Genomic DNA, 23291 nt, shown 5'->3' with positions numbered 1-23291 from the left:
AATTCCTGACCACTTTCACCCTGTCGTTTCTCTCTGGCACTTTTTCTCAGCTGGTCCCAGCCTATGAGGGCCAACTTCCAGACAGACAGACCTGGGCCAAGCCTGGCACTAACGGGTGACCTTGGGAAGCCCCACAGAGTGCTTTCCAGACAGGTTTCCGGTGCTGCACAGCAGGTGGCATGGCAGTGGTAACTTTTTTTCTGTAGTGTATCAAGAGTAGCAAAGTAACTAGAAAAGGGAAACAGTAGTGGGTGGCGCCTGGTAACCTTTCCCGCCTTGGGAGGTGCAGGGGGGGAGCAGAGGAAGGGGAGGCGTGTCCTGCCGGGGTGGGGGGGCGGGCGAGGTCAGCTGAGCCGTGCGACCGCAGGGTAGGGCGGGGATCCCCAGGAAGGACTCCAGGGTGACCGCAGCGGAGAGGGGATAGCACGGACCACGTTCTGACATTTCACCTTGCTCGTGGTTCCTCCTTTAACTGGGCCCTCGGGTGCCACTTGCCCACAGCCTCCAGCGAGCTGCCCCTTTCTCGGCCCTTGGATCGAAATCTTTGTCGCCGGTGTCCCTTCGAGCGGATGGCGTGGCGTGTGTAGCGGATCCGCGCGCGGGCCAGTACTGAGTGGTGAGTGATCCGCGCTTTGGTTTTGCCTAAGCAGATTTGCTGGTGCTTGATTTGCTGGGTACTCGCTCTTCCTGGCTTGGATAATGCGCAGTTTGCCGGGAGGTGAGACTGAGGCTCACGTTCACTTTGGGGATCGAGTGTGAAGGACGTGCGTGCTACCGACGCAGGAGGGTGTGGGGTGTGTGGAGAGGTGGGAGCGCAGGGAGGATGCACCTCTCGGTGTCCCCTCGCTGCCCGCCTCTCCCTCCTCCGGGCCACCTGCCGCGCAGAGCTAAGCTTGAATCCAGGTGATGCCGAACCTGGTGTAGGCACTGCCAGGTGGATGCAGAGCCGGAAGGTTTTGGTTCTACAGAGCGCCAGGTGTCTGAGTAGCCCAAACCCGCGTGGGAAGGGAGAACACGAATGGAGTTGGTGACATCAGTTACAAAGTGACTTTTTTTTTTTTTCGGTACTGGGGTTTGAACACAGGTCCTATATCCCTTGAGCCACTCCACCAGCCCCCCCCCCTTTTTTTTTTTTCCGATATAGGGTCTTCCGGACTGCTTGCCAGGGCTGGCTTCGAACTGTGATCCTCCTGATCTCTGCCTCCTGAGTAGCTAGGATTACAGGAGTGAGCCATCGGTGTCCAGCTACTAAGTGACGTCTTTGCACCTGCCTTTTCATGGAGGATGCAAAAAAGTTTCATTTTGTAGATGGATTGTTACCTGAATCCATATTGTTCAAATAACTTCAATTATACATTGATGTATCAAGATGTTAGTGCATAAAATGCTGACATTGACTTGTCTGGCAGCTCAACTGAGAAACTCTGTCACACGAGCTGAAAGTAATTTGCCTGGAAAATCCTTCCCTTGCAATTTTTTTTTGGCGGTAGTGGGGTTTGAACTCAGGGTTTCGTGCTTGCTGGGCAGGCGCTGGCAACCTGTTCTTGAACCTGACAGAGCCCAGGGAGAGGAGGGGGCTGTGCAGTTGCGCTGGCTGTTAACATGTCGCTGCCTTTCCACTTCAGGGCTTGGCGAGGTGACTGGAGTTCGGGTGACACACGTTTGTTGGTGACGCCGGCGCCCTCTCGCGGGGACCTGAACCACCCGTTTCCTGCCTGGGCTTGCAGAGCTGCATTTGCACCCAGCTGCCCACCTGGGAAGGTGAGTTACCGAGAAGCCCTATCTGGAATCCCGGGTAGAAAGGGACATTTTCATGAAGCCACGGGAGGCAGTTTCCGACATTTAAATGACCGCTTTGCCTTTTGTTTTCTTTCCTTTGTCTTCCTGTGGTCTCGTTGCCTCATCTTCACCCTTGCTGGTGGGAAAAATCTGCTTGCCGGATTAAAAGAGGCTACTGGTTCCATTCATTTGCTGTAAACTTGTCTTTTTATTTTTAAAGCCTATGACCTCCTTCAATAGAAGGAATGTCTTCACTGAGTCTTTGCATGCCTTACTGGGTCATTCCCAAGACATGTCATTGTCCCCTTGTCTTTCAGTTTGTACAATTTGTGCCCATCTGCATTTTGGGCTAAACCTCCTGCACTTCTCAGCCAATCTGCCATTATTTCTTTCCCTTTTTCACAGACCAAATTGACCTTTCCCAGCCTCCAAAATAAGCCTCATATTGTAGGCGTCTTTAATTCTGCCCAGGTTTATTGGGCACAACTTTTATGTTCTTGGTTCAGGTGCAGTCAGCATTGGTGGGTGTTAATGTTTCCATTAAAAAGGTCAGGTTAGTTTTTCTGTACCTTAGCTTTTTGCCAAAGTGCACTTTTGTTGCATTTAGTGCACATAAAATGTAAACTTGTTGTTTAAAAAAAAAAAAGAACCAGATGTATAAAAGGAAGTGAAATGTCCAGGTTTTATTACTCCCTAAAGATAAGCATTGAATATTCACTCATGCTCCCTCCTTCATTTCCTCTCTTCCTCTTTCACATACACTTGTTTTTAAGATACATTCATCCAAAGAAGTATTATAAATGTTTATACAGTAAGCCTGCCTTATTCATGGATTCATTACACATGGTTTTGACCAAGCATAGTCAAAATTAAATAAATAGGGCTGCAGACTTATGATGGAGGGATGGATTCAGCTATGATATATTGTAAGAACTTTGGTAAATGTCACAATGTACCCCAATACAACAATAATATAATAAAATAAAAAAATAAAGTAGGCTGCAGGCATGGCTTAGGTATCCTAAGCCTCAGAGCTCCTGCCTCAGAATCATAAAACCCTGAGTTCAAACCCCAATACCACAAATAAATGCATAAATCAAAAGAAATTTCAAAACCAAAGATTTTAAATACCTGCACATGCATTGCACAACACAGAGAAGCTCTCAGTCTTGTGTTATCATCGGTTGTGTTGAAATCGTTGTGAGATCTGCTGAGTGTTTCCCTGTCCTTAATTTTGTAAAAATCTTCTTCCCAAAAAGCAAATAGTGCCCAACAAGCAAGACAAAAGTTATGGTAATCTTCCCAAGCCAAATATGGGCACGTAATATGCTTAGCTTAAGTGATAAACTGAAGATTTTCAATTTGTTGAAAAGTGGCCTATCTTTAGTGAAAGTTAGGCACCAGAAGTCCAGTGCTGAACTCTGCATCCTGAACATTCTTGATTTTTCTTCAGTGGTGGTCTCCTTGGAATCACAGGCTCACTGATATCCAGGGTCTACTGTATACTAAACTATTCGCACCTACCCAATCTTGATTTAATAGGTTGAAACTAAAAAGAAAACTCAAAATATAGTCTTTAAAATTGGTTTTTTGTGGTGTCAGGACTTTTTTTTTTTTTTTTTTTTGCAGTGCTGGGGTTTGAACTCAGGGCCTTCACCTTGAGCCACTTCGCCAGTTCTTTTTTTTTTTTTTTTTCATTTTTCTTTTATTATTCATATGTGCATACAAGGCTTGGTTCATTTCTCCCCCCTGCCCCCACCCCCTCCCTTACCACCCACTCCACCCCCTCCCGCTCCCCCCTCAATACCCAGCAGAAACTATTTTGCCCTTATCTCTAATTTTGTTGTAGAGAGAGTATAAGCAATAATAGGAAGGAACAAGGGGTTTTGCTGGTTGAGATAAAGATAGCTATACAGGGCATTGACTCACATTGATTTCCTGTGCGTGGGTGTTACCTTCTAGGTTAATTCTTTTTAATCTAACCTTTTCTCTAGTTCCTGGTCCCCTTTTTTATTGGCCTCAGTTGCTTTAAGGTATCTGCTTTAGTTTCTCTGCATTAAGGGCAACAAATGCTAGCTAGTTTTTTAGGTGTCTTACCTATCCTCACCCCTCCCTTGTGTGCTCTCGCTTTTATCATGTGCTCATAGTCCAATCCCCTTGTTGTGTTTGCCCTTGATCTAATGTCCACATATGAGGGAGAACATACGATTTTTGGTCTTTTGAGCCATCGCCAGTTCTTTTTTGTGACTGGGTATTTTTGAGATAGGATCTTGCAAACTATTTGCCCATGCTGGCTTTGAACTGCAATCCTCCTGATCTCTGCCTCCTGAATAGCTAGGATTACAGGCGTGAGCCACTGGTGCCCAGCTGTTCCCGATGATCACTTCTACCCCAGTAGAAGTGGGGTAGCCGGGTAGCTTCTTCCTAATGCTATGGCCCAGCCAGCCTGCAACTGGAGATCTAGGGTAGTGGATCAACTCCAGGGGTTCTATCAAGCCACGTGTGACCAAATAGAGACAGTAGTGCTGAAAGACAGAAAGGAGTGTGTTATGAGTAAGGAGAATTAAGGGGTACGTGCATACCAAAGTAGCTCATGTTTGGGCTACAGACATAAGCTCGTGACCTTTAGGTTTAAATAGAGTCATAGGTGAAGTGTGGTCTGGCTCATTTAGCTCAGTTCTACTTCTGCCAGGTTTCAAGAGAAGTTGTCCCTGTCATCAGTTGAGGGGAGCAATCCAGCTCCCATGAAATAATTACTCCTGCTCCAAGGTGCATCATTATCGGTAATTGTGCCCATTTGTGTGTTGTGTGTGTGTGGGTGCTCTGTCATCCTCAAGTTTCATCCTTCATCATAAAGATGTTATCTATCAGGCCATTCACCTATGACTGACACCTGTAATCCTAGCTACTCAGGAGGCAGAGATCAGGAGGATTGTGGTTGGAAACCACTCCCTGGCTCAAGAGACCCTATCTCAAAAAAAAACCATCCCAAAAAAAGGGCTGGCGGAGTGTCTCAAGTGTAAGAGTGCCTGCCTAGCAAGTATGAAGCCCAGAGTTCAAACCCTAGTGCTGCAAAAAAAGATGTCATCTATCAGTCCTGTCCTTCCTGGAACCTTGAGAGACTCAGTAAAGAAGACAGGTAGAAAAATGGGGGCAAGGATGTCAAGCTTTTCTCCTGCCTTTAGTTAATTCATGGGCCCAAGGATGAAGTCAGTGTTTTTTTTGTTTTTTAAGCAAAAACAGTTTCTAAGTACCTGTTATAGGAACTTAAGACTTGGGATTTCATCCTCCACACCATGCTGTTCTTAGCACCCTGCCCTATTTGGGTTTGCACTTCTCCCTTCAACTCTGGGTCATTTTTTTAATCCTTGCTCATGGTCTATGCCCCTCAAATCCAGCTATGCTGGAAAGAAAAAAATTTAGCCTGTGTCCTTGTAATTTCAGTTACTGGAGGCCTGTAATTAAACTGACAAGAGACAGATTAACAACAAAAAAATGCAGATTTTTATTCACATAGGTATGTGGGGTTCACAGAAAACAAAGTGATGCAAGGAAGTGGTTAGGATTTGGGGCTTATGCTCTATCCTAATAAGGAGCCCAGAGGAATACTTCTAAGAGATTAAGTGACTTCCAAGAAGATGAGGGAAAGGACACTTTTGGAGAAACAAATGATACTTTGAAAGATTAATGGGACCTCAGGAGATAAGTGGGAGATATGCTAGTTCTTGACAATATCTGTTCAGTATGATTTTCTGCTAGAACAATTAGAGTTGCTTTTCACGATAGTAGAGTTGTTTCAGGAGGCTTTGCTTATGGGAAGATAATAGATTTTAGGAAATCGAATGGCTTCAGCTCAAAATGAGTTATGTTCCTTCCTACAAGTCAGCTTTCTGTGACTGTGACAGATATCTGAGATAAGTCAACTTTAGCTCACTCCCTTCAGAGGTGTTTATTCATGTTGAGGCGATATGGGCCGTTGGTGCCACAGCACTTCATGATGGGAGCACATGGTTGGAGGCCTGTTAGCCTCAGGACTAACAGGAAGTGAAGAGAGAGACAGGAAGGGGCTGGAGTTCCAATACCACCTTCGAGGGCATGCCCCTAGACCACTGACCCTGTCTCCTCAACTAGGCCCCACCTCCCAAAGGTACCACCACTTTTCAGTCACAAGCCAGTGACCAAGCCCTCAAAACATGGGTCTATGGGGGATATTTTCAAAGCTGGTAGTCACAGTGGTGCGTTTTGAACCTCTTCATATGGACCTAATGTGCAAATCTCTGTCATTCCCTGCTTACAATCTTTTAGGGGCCCTCCATCATCTCCAGGGTGATGCTCAAGGTTTTTATGGGGACACAACTGCCTGGGGATTCAACTTTTGACCACATCTTCTTGGTTGATTTGCTACACTAAGCTGTTGAGCTCTCTCCTAGATAATTTCTAACCCGGTGTCTCATATGTGTCATGTCTCCTTATCTACTTCTCCTGTCTAAAGGGTTCTCTTCCTGATTTCAGGCAGCAGGATTTTATGGCATGACTTGAGACCATGACACATGTTCTGTATGAATAAGACAGGCAAGGAAGACTTCCTTCTTGGGCCTTCACTCTGAGTTGGTCAACTTCATCTTGTGATCAAGAGGGGGCTCAACTGGGTGTCCACAGAATATAGGGAGCAGCTGCCTTTTCATGATTTTCTGAGGTGGGCCAGAGTGTGGTAATTACCCATTGGTCAAGGATAAGACATGGTTTCAAAAGATGTTTTCCTTGTTGTGTGCAAGCATCCTGGCCTTGAGGTTTGGAGGCTAGCCAAGGTGACCCAACCTAGGAAGTGGTGGGTTTCTCTCTTCATTCTGCACCAATGTCCTGGCCACCTGTCTACATGCAAAGCTGAGTAGGGTCTGATTTAAAGGTTGACACATCAAAGGGGACAGAATGATAGGAAGACAGAGATGTCAAATTATTTGTCCCCGTTTAGTCATCCATTAACTATCAAGAGGCTCCAGTGAAGAGTCACTTTTTAGCAAAAGTAGACTTCATGTTTCTTCAAGTCAGCTAGGCAACTGTAATCATAACCCACACGTCAGAAGTGGTAGCACCCTCAAGCTAGTGGGAAGCCAGTAATGTATTGCTCAGCTGTGTGACCTCCAGAATGAGTGATTTTTAAAATGTTGACTAAGAGATGATATTATACTGAGGATTTACCAAGGGCATTTCAGGGAATGAGGTATTTCCATGTTAGCAATTCTCTCTTCTCAATCATCTGTGTATACATCACGAATCCCATCATTTTAGCTTAGCTTAGTCATGGGAGGCTCCTAGCCTGTAAACATTCTGGCCTAATCTGGTGTTTTATGGCAAAACTGTTGAAAGCACACTTTTTAATGGGTATCAAGCTTAGAGCCCAGGGTATATATTTTTTGTAGTATTTATTATAGGGGGTCCATTTTGACATTTACTAAATTTCTTACAATATATCATAATTGAATTCACCTGTCCATCATTCTCCTTTATCCCTCTTCCCCCATTCCTGTAATAGTTTCAACAGGTCTCATTTTTTCATTCTCATACACAAATACATAATATTCCACCATGTTCATCCTCCTACACTCTTTCCTTATATCCTCCCTAGGAGGGCCAGGAAGAGAGATATGGACAGTAGGAACCTTGATGTTCTGATTGTTGCTGGGGTGGCACCCAGGAAGAGGGGATGTGTTCTCTACAGAAATGTGAGCTCCAACCTGTGGGCTTTTGGGACATGTTTGTCACCTCCTTTCCTAAACACACATACACACACTTTATACATTTTCATTATCTCTGTGAGGTAAGTGTGTGAAGAATCCCACTTTGTGCACCCTACACTGACTTCCCACATTAAGGGGCCACACATGACCCTGGTCTCTGTTGTGTTAATTCACTCTACTCTGTGTGATGCTTTTCCCTCAGGTTCCTGCCACACTGAGAACATGGCGACAGCAGAAGCCAGAGCAAAGGAACTTGAAAATCATCACAAGTAAGACTGCTGGTTGGGTTGGATTTGGTTGGGTGGGGCAGGGTGGATTGTGTTGGGTTGGGTGGGGTGGGGTTGGTTTGGGTTTATGGCACATGCTTTGAGTTATTCATTTTTCTAAGAGTTAACACATGTGATTCTCATGCCAGAGGCTGAGGGGTTAAGGGCTTGGAAGTCTCATGATTCAGATGGTAAAAGACCTTCAGCTTATGACCTGTCTTTTAGGTTTAGGGATTGCTAGAAAAGGAAAAGTTGTCATCACCAGATTCCTACATGGACATTTCTTTTCTCCTCCCTTCCCATCTTTTCTTTCTTTCTTCTGTTTTTCTTTCTCTATTTTTCTCTTCCTTTATTTCCCCCTTTCTCTTTCTTTATCTCTTTCTTTCCTTCTTTCTCTCTTCACCCTCCATCGTTCCCTCCCTCCCTCTTCTGTCTTTCCCTTTGTTTTTCTCTCTCTTTCTCTCCCTCCCTCTTCCCTCCCTCTCTACCTTTCTTTCTGTTTCGTTCTCTTTCTCCCTCTCTTACTTTTTTTGTCTTTCTCTCTGTCTCTTTCTTCTTTCTATTTACATGCTCTACCACTGAGCCTCACTCCCAGACCCCCTACATAGACTTCAAGTCCACTGATTTTCTTTTTCCTCTCCCCTCCCCCTAGATGTCTGTTACTTCTGCTGGGGTTTCCTGGAGTGGCCTCCTGTCCATTTTCATGCCTACAGTAGCAGGTCCTCAATGAATATTTGTTAAATGAATAAAGTACCAGAATAAAACAAGATAAATTCCCTTGAGTTGTGTGTAGACTGGAGAAATATTTTTGTCTCTGACTTGTTATTTAAAAATCCTTTTGAGTTCATCATGGCATATGTCAGAGATACATATTTCAAAATCATTGTGGTCTCATGGTCTCACCCTACTTCCTTCTCCTGCTCTTGCTGGAATCATGGAGTGAAGAAAGACTTCCTATTTGGAAATACGGGTCAGGTGAATTAACTGCATCCTGTTGTGTCACTTTGAAGCTTGCACATCGGCTCTTCTCATTGTGTTCTGTGTTCATAGCCCACTGCTGGCGAACAGGGCCATGATTACTTTAAACGTCACGGTCATTAGAGGAGCTGCACAGGCTGTAGGTGGTGTTGTTATGGTCAAAATTTCAGATTCTTTAAGAGATCAAAAAATCATTGTGGGAAAGTCTAAAGATGGTACTGATACAGGAGTGTTGTTCCCTAGATTGGTGTGCTGGCATAGTTGATGAGTGAAGACACTAGGCCAGGAGTTAAGAGTAAAGCAAACACAAAGTTTATTGAAAGGTGGGTGAGACTTGGTGAAAGGGCTAAGCCAAACAATGGCTGAAGTCTAGGAGACCATATAGGGCACTCACTGGCTCATGTCCAGCTATTCTGTATTTATAATTGATTGGGGCCTAGGGGCCTAGTCAACTTCTCAATAAATCTGACCACCTGTCTTCCCCTCTGCTTATTGAACTGGACATTCCAGGGAGGTCCAGCTGGTCCTGGCTTTGGGCCTCACTACCCACATTGTGCAGCTGCATCTTGTTACTTTGGTAAGGGGCTTGTTATCTCTCTGAGAAGCCCATTGTTTCCCACACCTAGATATCTCCTATTAAAGTGCCTCTCTCATTCAAAATGAAGTCGCCTCTGTCATTGCTCCTCTTACAGTACTAACCTAACCACATACAATTCTCAATTTGGTCTGTTGAAAAAAATCCTCCCCCAAGTAAAATGAGTTCTGAATCCAGAGCCAGGATGCCTGTCAGGAAGCTGTGGGTTCAGGGCAGCTAGGCGTGTCTGTGCCTGAGGCAGCTTGCTTGCTCCCTCTGAGCAAGGTTGACAACACCTGTGCATGGGATCTGATGAGCCCAATCCCTGTGTGTGGTTGGTGTGTCAGGAGTGGTCACTGCTTAGAGTTTACCTGTCATTCTGTGTCTCTCTATCACTCACACTTACCTGCCCATGAAGCAGTCAACCAGCCCCAGCACTCCCTTGCTGGGGGAGCACACCTATCTGTGGGAATCAGAATACATGCATTGTCGAGGGATCCATGTTGATATTTGAGTCTCAGGAAGCTTGGGGTCTGGAGATGAAATTGCCTAGACCTTGGGTAGCTCTTATTGTAGACAGAATTTCATTGCAATCACATGTACTCATCCTTCGTGTAAGTCTATCTTGCTTTTATGAGAGAATAGCAGACTGAGTCATTGTGACAGAAACTCAATGGGCTAAAAAGTCATACTTACCTTTGGAACTTCTCTAAAATAAGATTGGCAAATCCTGTTGTAGAACAAGTGTGCTGCCCAATGGGCATGTAATGTGAGGCACCCATAAATGTTCTTGTATTGTGTCTGAAAATAAAGCAAATTGAAGAGATGTTTTCTCTTGCCACTGGTGTGGATATTGTACTGAGAAGTGGTAGGTAGTGCCACAAGACAAGAAAAAGAAATTATATACCTGCAGATTGGAGATTTGAATTACTTAGTATTAGATTTGCTAATTGATGCCTCCAGACAGAGGCGTTCATATTACATAAGAAGCTAAAATGAATTTAGTTATTTACATGAACACAATTTTTAGAAGATTCTAAAATTTGGTATTTGTAAGCTGAAATCATAAATGTAAAACTTAGTGTTGTCAGTCTAGCAAGCAAGATTCACAGAAACATATCAAATGAGCCATATTTAGTTGCTTTTAACAGTCAAGTTTAGGTTTTTTAAACTTTTTTCTGGTACTGGGGTTTGAACTCAGGGCCTATACCTTGACACACTCTACTAGCCCTTTTTTTAGTGATTTTTTATTTTCAAGATTGAATCTTGTGAACTATTTGTCTGGGCTGGCTGCCTCCTGAGTAACTAGGATTACAGGCATGAGCTACTGGTGCCCAACTTCAAGTTTACATTTTAAATGAATTTGTTTTGGACAGCACCTAGCTATAGCAACCATATGGCATGATTTAACATCTGATCCTTGTACTTTTTTGGGCTCTACTGAATTTGTGCTGAGTGTATTCAAAGGGTGGGGACTTTAGGAAGACAGAGGAGTTAAATAGAAGGAGATGGAGGAGGGACCTTGGCAAAGTAAGGTCATCCTTTTTTTTTTTTTTTTTTCATTTTTCTTTTATTATTCATATGTGCATACAAGGCTTGGTTCATTTCTCCCCCCTGCCCCCACCCCCTCCCTTACCACCCACTCCGCCCCCTCCCTCTCCCCCCCCAATACCCAGCAGAAACTATTTTGCCCTTATTTCTAATTTTGTTGTAGAGAGAGTATAAGCAATAATAGGAAGGGACAAGGGTTTTTGCTGGTTGAGATAAGGATAGCTATACAGGGCATTGACTCACATTGATTTCCTGTGCGTGTGTGTTACCTTCTAGGTTAATTCTTTTTGATCTAACCTTTTCTCTAGTACAGTAAGGTCATCTTAACCCCAGGGTCTGCTTTTGTCCCTCTTACAGCACCTGCCTCACACATGTCCCTCACACGGGGCATTTCGGTGATAATATGGCGACCAGCACCCAGGGTCTATAGATGTGCTTTCTTGCTTTTGCAGTGACTGCCTCGTTCAGCTTTCAAATCCAAACATAGCGACAATGAAGGAAGATGTTCTCTACCACTTCAGCCTGAGCACGAGCACACACAATTTCCCTGCTATGTTTGGTGATGTGAAGGTAAAACCCAGGCTTTAATTCTAGGAATTTGACTTATACTAGCATCCTCCTATATGATGAAGTGAAACCTAGTCACAGCTGGCTCAGAGGTGTCAAGTTCCTGGCATTATCAAGTTTTGCAAACTGCTACTGTTCAAGTATTTGAGTGAGCAAGTAAAATAGGAAATGGCCCTATCTACTACTCTATCAGCCCCCAATTAATCTCTTGCAACTGTAGCGTATAATTGAACAGAGCACAAAAGAGCATCCTGAACCAGGCAGGTGGTTTGGAAATGTCCCAGTTACTTGGGAGGCTGTGGCAGGAGGATCACTGGAGCCAATGCGGGCCACATAGTGAGACCCCATCTCAATAATAAATGATTGAATTCATAAAATAAATGCACTAAAGTGCCTAATGCTTGATTGAGAGGAGGAGCGAGATATAAATAAACCACGTCCAAGAGGAGCGGGGATTCTGAGTGAGGGAGTGTGTTTGCATCTACTTGTAAATCTAGATGTATATTGCTGTTTTGTTTATTTCATTATCTCTAAGAGCTGCTTTTGCTGACTGCAGCGTGCAGTTCAGTTTCTCTACAAAGTCCTAAGTTCCTCAGTGTTGATTTACCCTAACATACACATTTTTAAAAATCCTTAAAAATTTTTTTTTTGTGACAGGTTTTTTCAAGATAGGGTCTTGCAAGTATTTATGCCCGCTGGCTTCAACCTACAATCTTCCTGATCTCTGCCTGCTGAGTAGCTGGGATTATAGGCGTGAGGCACTGGTGCCCAGCATAACATTTGTTTTACTGATACATAATCACTGTACACTATTACACGGGAGAATGTGACATTTCAGTCCGTATGTACAATGTGTAATAATCATAGCAGGTATTTAGCAATGCACAATGCAGACATTTGTCATTACTTTGTGCTGGGAGTATTCACAGGCTTCTCTATTTGCTATTTTGAAGTATACAGTTAGTTCCTGCAGACAGTTACTAAAATAAACACTACCTAGAATCCAAAACTGCTTTGTGAGGTCATAGCTTGTTGACAGAGCACTGTCCCATCTGCCATGCTTTGGTGTAGTATTAGTGTCAGTGTGGGACAGCTTTCCATGTGATCTTATTACATTTAGTTCATCTCATTAAGGTTCATCTGTCATGATGAAGATTCCATGTATGGCATTTCTTTTCATGTTTGTTCTTTATGTTTTCTTCTTACCATTTTCCTTCTTACTTTTTTTAGTTGTGCTGGGTGGGGGTACTTTTGCATTTTCAAAAGTTGTTACAATGTATTAAATTATCATAGTTGAGTTCATCCCCTCCCCCACTCTCCTTTGTCCTCATTCCTGGGATAACTTCAACAGTTGTCATTTTTGCATTTACATACATGTGTACACAGTATTTACACCATATTCACCCTCCTACCTCCTTTCTCTGCCACCTCCCTGTCCCACTGGTACCACCCTGTTTTCTTGGTAAAAGGGTTAAAATTCATTTTCTTTTATCTACAAGCATATTCCTTAAAACTGGCTGTTGTTTTATGTGCAAAAGAGTATGTTTTCTTACAGGACACTTTGCAAGTTGCAGATTTTGCTTCTAGAGACACACCCATGCACCATAGCTACCCCCCTTCCCGCCCCCTCCATTGGCTATTTGGCACTAAGTTGACCAGTTGAGAGGGAGGGATTCATGGTCAAATTCACAGATGGCCATGGGATCCTGGTCACATAAGAAGGTGGAGAGACAATGACAAACTCACACTATCTCAGTTCAAACCCATGCCTTCTTCACCACCCTATGCTGCCTTCCCCATAGTGTGGGAGGCTAAGGTGTCTGGAGTCACCCTTTAAAAGATAGCAGGAGTCTGGGTCCCTGATGTGTGGTGCTGGGTGCATTGTTCTCTGTGGGGCCCATACTGAATCAAAGTACAGTGCTGCTGAAATCAGCAGAGAGTTCATCATTGAGTAGGGTGCTGTGCCCTCCCCCATACAGTAGGTCTGTTCAGGGCAAGGGACTTTACATTTCTATCACCTTCTCGATCACAATGATGTTGCTGGCTAACGACCTGACTTTGAAGACCTCTGCTGTAAACAGTGTTCATTATGGCATCCCTGCTCTCTGGCTGCAGTTTGTGTGTGTTGGTGGAAGCCCCTCTCGGATGAACTCCTTCATCAACTATGTGGCCGTGGAGCTGGGACTTGGACGTCCAGGGGATGAGTATCCCAACATCTGTGCGGGAACTGACCGCTACGCCATGTATAAAGTTGGACCGGTTCTGTCCGTGAGTGTGAGTACTTGCGTCTTCCTTGGACTTGGTCTCCAGGCTCTTCCAGCCCTGCACCTGCCCCTCTGCACACATAGACACCTGGTACTACAACACCTGCTTGCTGGAAATGGTCAGGAGTAAGGTGAGCCCTCAGCAGGTGGAGCTGGGGATGAATTGGACCAAGCTCTTGTCCTGACTTGCAGTCTCCTGGGATTCCTCAGTTCACAAATGCAAATCCTAGTCCATTCAGCTGTCCCCAGAGTAGCACAGGCAGGTGGTTATGGAGCTGAATTTTATCGAAGGAGACACTGGAGGGTCTGTCATTCTGAACAAGGGTATAAGGAGTTACAGGACCACTCCCCTCTGCCACAACACAGTGACATACTGCAGCACTAATCTTGGCAGTGACAGTGAGTCTAGAAATCTCTTAATATTCTACCAATGAAGTTTCCAGGTTTTTTTTTTTGGAGGTGCTAGGGATTGACCTCAGGGCCTCATGCTTGCTAGGCTGGGTTCTTCCCCTAGAGCCATGCCACCAGCCTGTTTTTTCCAGTTTTGATTTCCTTTGTCGGTAGCAATACAGATGAAGAGCTACAATGGTAGCAAGGACTCCCCTCCTGGGAACAGGGGCCTCCACCCCACCTCTCCTGTCAGAAGACAGCATTCACAGTCTCCATCATTTAGCACGCAGCTGGGAGCCACATCATTCAGTTATAGTCTATGGAAGTACTTCCTCTGTCTGAAACACTGTGACAAATTCTTTCTATTTTCACCAATACTGTTTATTTGAAATTCCTTTTTTTATTGTGCTGAGAATACATTGTGGCATTTACAGAAGTTCTTACAGTATATCAAATATATCATAGTTGCATTCACTCCTCCGTGATTTTCCTTTATCCCTCTTTCCCATTCCTGTAATAATTTCAACAGGTCTTATTTTTCCAATTTCACACATGTGTACACAGTATTTGCACCATATTCACCCTCCTACACCCTTTCCCCACCTTTTCCCCCCTCCTTGGCACCAAAGAGGCAGGACATCTTCTCTGCTTTGATTTTGTAAATGAATGAAAAAAAAACAACATTTTTTGTTGTTGTTGTTTAAGATAGCTACACAAGGAGATTTCTTGTGACGTTTCCATGTATAAATGTATTATATTCCAAATTGGTCCATCCACTCTATTTTTCTCTTTTTTATCTAGTCCCCATCTTAAGGTGATTTCAAAAGGCTTAAAAATTCTACATTCATTCTTGTATAGGAGACCCTGTGACAAATTCTTAAAGGGGTCTGTTTCCCATTGGGGATTGCAACAGATTGTGTAAAGTGCCCAGGGTGTGTCACATAGGGGTGTTATGGAAGGAATCACTCTGGAAGGGTCTTTGAGAATTGGAGAGAGTATATGCAGAGACTCCTAGAAGAGGAAATGGCAGAAGTAGAGAGTTAGCAAGCCATCTGGTGTGGGGTGTTAAGAGTCCTGCCAGCTATGTAGTTTTTCCAAAAAGAGGTTAGGGAGAAAAATGAAGAGGTAAAAATGAGCCATCGAATAAATTCAGCATCTGTGCGGGGATTCAGAAGCCAGAAGTAGATGTTTGTTTCCCACCAATAATGGCTGCTACCTTCCCTCTAAGCTTGGTTCCTCCACTGCCACAAGTTCCAAGGTCTTGCAGGTCACACGAGGTCACATGTAGTACAGGGCTGTCCTACATAAGTTAGTGTACAGTTAGGAAACACTAAGTTTCCTAGAGTGTCGAGCATCTTTAAATCTATATTTTAAATCTCGTCTGTTATCATCACAATGAGCTTGTTAGTTGAAGTGCATGACATAAAACAAACCACAGCACGGTAGTCATCCCAAACCATGGTGCTCCAAGACCCCCAGTGGATACCTGACCTGAGAGACTGCAAACTCCATCTGTACTGTTTCTTTCCCATTCATGCATACCCTTGATAAGTTTTTTAATGTATTTGTTAAATGTTTTCTTTTTTTTCCTTTTTTTAAATTTTTTTAAATTTTGGTGTGTGGTGGTACATTGTGGAATTTATGAAAGGTCTTACAGTATTTCAAAGGTATTGTACTTGAATTCACCCCATCTACCATTCTCCTTTATCCCCCCTCACCCCATTCCTGGAATACTTTCAACAGGTCTCATTTGTCCATTTACATACATATGTACACAGTATTTGCACCAAATTTCACCCTCCTACACCCTTTCCGTACCTCCTCCCTCTGAAAGGTACCAAACTCCCAGACAGGACCTGTTCCTTCCTCATTTTCTCTGATTTTGTAAAAGAAAAAAAATGACATTTTTTTTTTACATAGCTACAAGGAATTTCCTTGTGACATTTCCATGTATATATGTATGATAAATGACTTGCTTCATCCCTCTATTCTACTCTCTTCCTTAGTCCCCTTCTTATGGTGGCTCCAACACTTCTATATTCATTCTTGCCCAGTCATTTTTCATGATGGGTGTTTTCATGATAGGGTCTCATGAACTGTTTGCCCAGGCTGGCTTCAGACTTCGATTCTCCTTATCTCTAGTCTCCTGAGTAGCTAGGATCACAGGCATGAGCCACTTGCAGCCAGCATTCTTGACTACATATTAATGTATAAACTAGGCACAGCAAGAGATGAACAGCAAAAGTAATAATAAGATAGAATAAGTACACCAATGCACAGCAGGAAGAGATATGTGAATGTGACCTCCCTCTGCATCTCATTCTCTTCCTGTCTCTCAATATTTCCCATGACCATGTCCCGACCCTTCTTGCTCAAGGTGGGTGGCTAATGCTGCACAGAACCAATCCTCTGATAGGAGGTGCTTCTGCTTTGTTTTGGTTTTTGGGGTGTGTGTGTGTGTGTGTGTGTGTGTGTGTCAGGGTCTCACTTAATAGCCCAGGCTGGCCTTGAATTCAAAATTCTGCTTCTGCCTATCAGGTTCTGGGATTACAGGTGTGTGCCACCTTGTCCACTTGAGAAGAGACTTCTGTATTGGTAAACATACATCTGTGGCCTCAACTATTGACATTTCTCTCTTGATTCCAGCACGGTATGGGCATTCCTTCTATCGCCATCATGTTACATGAACTCATCAAGCTGCTGTACCATGCCAGGTGCTCCAATGTCACCATCATCCGCATTGGCACTTCTGGTGGGATAGGTAAGGGCTGGGGAGGTGGCTCTTGCCCTGTGAGGGGATGAGGGGACAGAGCTGCTTGTAGCAGCTCCAGCATGGTGTGGGAGTGGGTACAAAAGTCTCCTTGACTTTGTTCAAGGAGAACTTCTTAACAGGAGATGGGAAAGGAAGCTTGTTTGGTTACATTTTGTTCACGGCATCCTCCCAGTTGGAACCCCAGAGATGGGCAGCAGACAGTTGCCAGGCCTTGCACAGGCACAAGTGCATTCATCTGGGCTGCACACTCTGTGCCTTTGTATTTGTTTGATTTCCTGTTTGTTCTTTTCCACTCCTTCTCCCTGCAAAAATTTGAAGCACCTCGTGAGAAACCCAGAAACAAATCAAAGGGGGAGGACAGGTGGGATACATAGACGAGAAAAAGGTCCTTAAATGAACTCTAAAGTTCCCAGTTCTCAGCACGTGTGTGTGTGTGTGTGTGTGTGTGTGTATAAAGAGGGCAAAGAAAGAACAGGATTCAAACTGCTGAAATTTGTGGTTGATTATCACATACCAGAGACAGGGTAAATTATAAAGAAAAGAAATTTATTGGCTGCATGGTTATGGTCCTAAACTGAAGGGAATCATTTGGTGAAGCCATCTTGCAGAGTCCCAAGATGGTACAAGACATAATGATGATGACAGAATGTCAGCCTAGCCCAACTGACTTCTACAACCAGGCCACTCCTGAGTTTTCTCATTAACCCATTTATCTCAATGAATGTATGCATCCACTCACTAGGACAGAGCCCTAATGACCTCTCATAGGCCCCAGTTGCTCCTACCTCTTACATTTCAACATGGGTTTTGATGGGGACCTACCTTAATTAAGCCATAGCACTAAGCAAAGTCTCTTAGTCTAATTGGTTTTAAAGATTCTATCCTTCACCCTGACATCACAACTGCATGCCAGTCTTCCTATGGAACTGGATGCCAGATTGTCTTTCTCTCAGGAGGGAGATTGGGCTCATGGGGAGGAGCTTGCATCCACTGTGGGGCAAGTTTGGCTCAGATGTTGATGGTGACCACCAGGTATATATGCAATTGTTCCTCATGTCTAGACCTGACTGCTTATGGAGTAGGGTGATTCCATCATTTCAGTGGACTTGGTTTAAATGCCTGATCTTCTGAGAGACTGATATAAAATTTGTGTGCATGGTTGCAATTCCAGCACAATCATGATGACCTATATGATGGAGTGCCATCAATGGGGAAACACAGGAGACAATGGAAGACTGTATCCTTTGATACAGGATATAGAGGCCCCTGGTACTATCAGTGTTCTTTACACTTTCACCTGTTTGTCCACAGTGTTATGTGTGAATTCAGTCAGGTGAACTTCTCACGTGAAAAGGGATGACTGACTTTATCACAGGGCTGGATGCTTTAGTACCTGGATGTGGTGATGGATTGCATTACTTTCTGCCCATGCTCTCTGTGTGCCGTCCTATCCTCTCTCCTCAGCTGTGATGTCTCTTTTTCAGGTCTGGAGCCTGGCTCAGTGGTCATCACCCGGCAAGCAGTGGATGCCTGCTTCAAGGCGGAGTTTGAGCAGCTTGTCCTGGGGAAGCGGGTGGTTCGGAGTACAGACCTAGACGAGCAGCTGGTGCAGGAGTTGCTGCAGTGCTCTGTAGACCTGAGCGAGTTCACCACTGTTGTGGGAAACACCATGTGTACCTTGGACTTCTATGAAGGTGAGATAATGGCAGGGCAGCTCTGCTCACAAGAAACCATAGCCTGTCCCTAGCTTGCCTGCTGATGGTGGGCTGCTGTCTGTGGTGCTGTGACCTCACAACGGGGATGGGGGTGGGGGAGGGGCTGTGGACCCAGCATCACATTTCCATGGAGGTTTTAATGAGCAGCTGTGCACTTGTGAGACCAGGCGGGGCTTGCGTGGGCCTCCCCGTCTCCTGTCCTAAGGTCACTGTGGTTCCAGAATGCAGTAGGAGGTGACAGCATGCAGGTGTTCTCATGTGTCTGTGCTGCAGGGCAAGGTCGTCTGGATGGTGCCCTCTGCTCCTACACGGAGAAGGACAAGCAGGCCTATTTGCGAGCTGCCCACGCTGCGGGCATCAGAAACATCGAGATGGAATCTTCAGTCTTTGCTGCCATGTGCAGTATGTGTGGCCTCCGAGGTAAAGGGGAATTTGATGGCCTGGACACCATTCCTCCTTCATCTCTGCTCTGCTGGCCCTTCCTGGAGTCCTGCCATGGTTCCTCTTCCTAGAGCACTCCAATACTTGTGCTGGTGTCTGCCTTTTATCTACCATGCCTTACAAGTCAGTATCTGACTGAGGTGGCATCACTGTCCCTTAGTCTACAGTGTGCTTTTATTGTCATACGACAGTATGTAGTAACCTTACCGTCCCTGCAGAGAAGGAAGGAAGGGAGATAGGAGGAAAGGAGAGAGAGAGAGACAGGGGCATGAGGAGAGAGAAAAAGAGAACGAGAAGGATGAACAACCCAACTCAGATCATAGTATGCTGTCCAATGAGATGCCTAACTCCTACCAAGAGCTTGACTTTTATCACTCTTTGGCCTTTAAAATGTGATTAATTCATGTCTTGGTCCAAACTACCCCTCAATTCCAGCTCAACTTCCCAGAATTCTCTGTACCCAGTCACTGCAGCCAACATGTGCTCTTTTAGGCCTTTGGAAGTGGTTCTGGGATTCCTTTCTTTCTTCTTCCTTCCCTTCACTTCCCTTTCCTTCTCTTCTCTTCCTTCCCTCCCTCCCTCATCCTTTTTTCCTTCCTTCCTTCCTTCCTCCCTCCCTCCTTTCCCTTTCCTTCCTTCCTTCTTCCCTTCCTTTCTTTCGTCCTTCCCTTTCCTTCCTTCCTTCCTTCTCTTCCTTTCCCTTTCTTTCCGTTCCCCTTGCTTCTTTCCTTCCTTCCTCCCCCCTTCCTTCCTTCCCCTCCTCCCTTCCCTTTCTCCCTTCCCTTCTTCCCTTCCTTCCCTTCCTTCCTTCCTTTCTCCCTTCTTTCCTCCATCTCTTCCTTCCTTCATCCCTCCCTCCACTTCCTTCCTTCCCTCCCTTCATTTCTTTCCTTCTGTCCTTCCTCCCTTCCTTTCCCTTCTCCTTCCTTCCTTCCTTTTTTCCTCCCTCCCTTCCTTCCTTTTTGCAGACTGGAGTTTGTAATAATTTGTGAGGCACATGCTATGTAATTGAGCTGTGCCCTCAACCCTTTTTACTTTAGTGATTTTTCAGATAGATTTTCAGGTTTTTTTTCTTGCCCATCCTCCTCTCAAATTGTAATTCTGACAATCCCCACCTCCTGAGTACCTGGGTTCACAGGCATGAGGCACAGTGCTCAGCTTGGTTGGAAATTTCTTTGAAGCAAAAGCCACAGGTGAATAGAGATAGGGCAAGTTGGTGTGGGAGTGGGTGCAGCTTCTGGAGTTCCTGAATCCAGTGCTCTTCCTGTTCTGCTCTACCTGTTAACTCTCCCCTGCTCTTACTCTGAACACAACTGGTGTTCTAGGGGTAGCACAGGCTGTTCTGAGAGCTTCCTGGCTCTTCCTGCCTTCTCAGTGGACTAAGACAGACATTTGGCACTTAGTCTTGATGTGGTCTTTACTCTTCACAGCGGCCGTGGTGTGTGTCACCCTCCTGGACCGACTGCAGGGGGACCAGATCAGCAGCCCACACGAGGTGCTGGTCGAGTACCAACAGAGACCACAGCGGCTGGTGGGCTACTTCATTAAGAAAAGCCTCAGGCAACCCTGAGCCCAGCTCTGTGTCACACACCTGCAATTAGGGACAATAAAACTGCTGGGCCAAACCTCTTTTTGTTTGATTTGGAACATACTTTACATAACCATTTTGCAAATTGGGTTGCATTTGGAGGTAAGGGGTCATGGATGAAACATGCAGGAGATTTTCTGTTTTCAAGTTGGTAGAGGATTTTTTCACCTTCTTTAGCCTGACTGGGAGCTTCATGAAGACGTTCTGCTGAGCATTTGAACTATTTCTAGGGAAACTGTCAGACTTAAATTCTAGAGTGTCAGATTTCATGGCACTAAATAAGAAATCAGATACTCATGCCAGGAAGCACATTGCCTGCTGTATTTCTCAGATCTATGTAGTCATCCCTTCATGGCTGAAGATACCAAGTTGAGGCTCCATGTGGCTACCAGCATCCTTGGATGCTCAAGTATTTTATATAAAATAGGGTTGCAAGTGCACGGAGACTACGCACACCCTTTAATTACTTTATGGGATTTTTGGGGGGAGATGGGGAATGGATTAGAACCCAGGGCGTCAGGATTGCTTGGCAGGCACTCTACCTCTTGAGCCACTCTGCCAGCCACTTGCATGTACTTTCAACAATCTCTAGATATCTTGCAATTAATGTCATGTAAATACTACATACACAGTTATATTGTGTTGCTTCGGGAATAATGACAAGAAGTCTGTTTGTTCCAAGAGTCTTTTTTCTTTTTTTAATGTCTGTGTTTTTGTTGTGATGGGGGTCTTGCTTACATTTTTGACCATGCTGGCGTTGAGCCTCAATCCTGCTGATCTCTGCCTTTCAGGTAGCTGGGGTTCCAGGTGTGAACAATTGCACCTGGCCCATTTATTAGTTTCTGTTCTCGGTTGAATCCATGCACACAGGACCTTGCATAAGGAGGGCTGTCCTCACACCACTTGTTAGAGATTGCTGAAAGCCATAAGAGTGGATGGCTGGAGTTTGGGGATCAGTGCTTATGTAAATAAGCCCATATGCAGTTTCTGAGTTACAGTTAGGCAAATTCCAAGAACCTCCTAATCAGCCTTATTACGTTACAAGGGTTGTCCTGCCCATTCTCCACTCTGGGGTACTTGGATAGATTTGTACCTGTTGACAAATTTCCAGCTTCAGTCACTGGAATGAGGACAAGAGGAATGGGAATCCATGTAGTTCCCTCCCTTGTGTGACTGACTGCAGGACTTGTCCCAAGCCCAGGATGGTTCATTGTTGGAGCATCACTGACTCCTGCAACCCCAGGTTCCCAGTGACTTCTCAACTTTTCCACATCAACTCAGCCGCTTTCAGGATGAAATTGTTTCCAGAGCTTGGCTGGATTTGTGTCCTGTGGGCGCTGTGGCATGTGCCTGTGCTCAGAAGCTTTGCTGTGCAGTTGTCATGTGACTTGGAGTGGCACAGTTTGGTGGGTGGGGAGCTGGATGTGGATGTGTGTGTGGTTTGTGCACTCTACCTAAAGCTTCTTCTCTATAGTCCTTAGATGCAACCCAAATTGAAGTTCATTCAATGTGTTGTGAGCACACAAGACTTTCTAGATGCTGTGATCAAGAGTCCTGCCCCCTGATTAAATTTAAAAAACACATCTGGTCAGGAAATTCTTTTGTATTCCTGATTCATGGGACATTTTCACCCTGCTTGGAATTTGCATCACATTAAACTTAGTTATACATCTATTGTGACTTCTGAAATCTCTTTTGTTGTGCTTTTTTTTTTTTTGTTTTTGCAGCACTGGGTTTGAACTCAGGGCCTCATACTTGCTAGGCAGGCATTCTACTACTTGAGCCACTGTCAGCCCCTTCTAATGTCTTTTGATGTGGAAATACATACACACACTAATGTCCTTTTCAATGGTGAGCCAGTGTTGAATTCCCAGATTAACCCTGTATATTTCTGATTATTCCATTGATATATTTTGGGAATCAACTTTCTAATATTTTTTTGTGGACCCCTTTATCAGTGCTGTGAGCCGTATTTGTCTCTTCCTTGTCTTGTAATGCTTTGTCTGGGGCATGTAGTAATTTTGTCCAAATAAATTCTGATAATCCTGAGTAAAAGTGTTGAAAAATGCTTTTGTCATTTCTATGTTCTGGAATATTTTATGTACTACTGATGCAATTTCTTCATTAGGTAATTGGTATAATTTGCCAATAAATGTATGTGTGCCTTGAGTTTTCTTTGTGAGAAGGTCCTTGATTGTAAGTTTATTTAACAGATACAGGTTGTTCATACAATCCAGTTGTTCTCCAGTGGGCTTTAGTAGGTTGTGTGTTTGAAGAAATGTTCATTTTATCTGTTGTTGAATTTATGGACAAAAATGACTTACACCCCCTTATGATCCTTTTAACAGCTATTCTGCAGTGATGTTCTTTCAGTTGTATCTGATGCTGGTAATTTGCATATTTTCCTTGGTGAGTCTAGAGATTTATGAACTCACTTTGTTTTTGTTTTTGGCAGTACTGGGTTTGACCTCAGGTCCTCACACTTGCTGAGCAGGTGGTCTACCACTCGACCCACTCCACCAGCCCTGTTTGGTGCTGCGTAGTTTTCATGATAGGGTCTCGAGAACTATTTTCCCAGAGCTGACTTCAAACCATAATCTTCCTGATTTCTGCTTCCTGAGTCACTAAAATAACATGCATAAGCCACCAGCTTCTGGCTTTATGAAT

The 23291-nt window shown here is 44.5% G+C and overlaps 1 protein-coding gene across 4 annotated transcripts; it reads left to right on the top strand.

The window, feature by feature from the left end:
* Positions 1-355: 355 nt before the first annotated feature.
* On the top strand, positions 356-22793 carry Upp1 (uridine phosphorylase 1). Of its 4 annotated transcripts, none has more exons than XM_074065399.1 (10): positions 356-616; positions 1626-1761; positions 4472-4562; positions 7720-7786; positions 11339-11456; positions 13569-13727; positions 16754-16868; positions 18365-18574; positions 18844-19015; positions 20467-22793. In XM_074065399.1, exons 4-10 carry the CDS (start codon positions 7740-7742, stop codon positions 20582-20584), a joined length of 939 nt encoding a protein of 312 aa, XP_073921500.1. In that variant the 5' UTR covers positions 356-616; positions 1626-1761; positions 4472-4562; positions 7720-7739; the 3' UTR covers positions 20585-22793. The 4 variants fall into 4 exon arrangements, with proteins under 4 accessions (XP_073921500.1, XP_073921499.1, XP_073921498.1 ...); XM_074065398.1 differs by lacking the exon at positions 4472-4562 and adding an exon at positions 1145-1442; XM_074065397.1 differs by lacking the exon at positions 4472-4562.
* Positions 22794-23291: the final 498 nt, after the last annotated feature.

The sequence above is a fragment of the Castor canadensis genome, chromosome 2, assembly GCF_047511655.1.
Source record: "Castor canadensis chromosome 2, mCasCan1.hap1v2, whole genome shotgun sequence".
NCBI lineage: Eukaryota > Metazoa > Chordata > Mammalia > Rodentia > Castoridae > Castor > Castor canadensis.
Note: the sequence above shows the minus strand (reverse complement) of the source record. Positions and strands in the feature narration are given on the sequence as shown.

Coding starts and splice junctions, on each gene's coding strand:
- Upp1 (XM_074065397.1), top strand. CDS start 7,740: ATGGCGACAGCAGAAGCCAGAGCAAAGGAACTTGAAAATCATCACAA. Junction 13,728..16,753: donor GACCGGTTCTGTCCGTGAGT/GTGAGTACTTGC, acceptor TCTTGATTCCAG/CACGGTATGGGCATTCCTTC. Junction 19,016..20,466: donor CAGTATGTGTGGCCTCCGAG/GTAAAGGGGAAT, acceptor TACTCTTCACAG/CGGCCGTGGTGTGTGTCACC.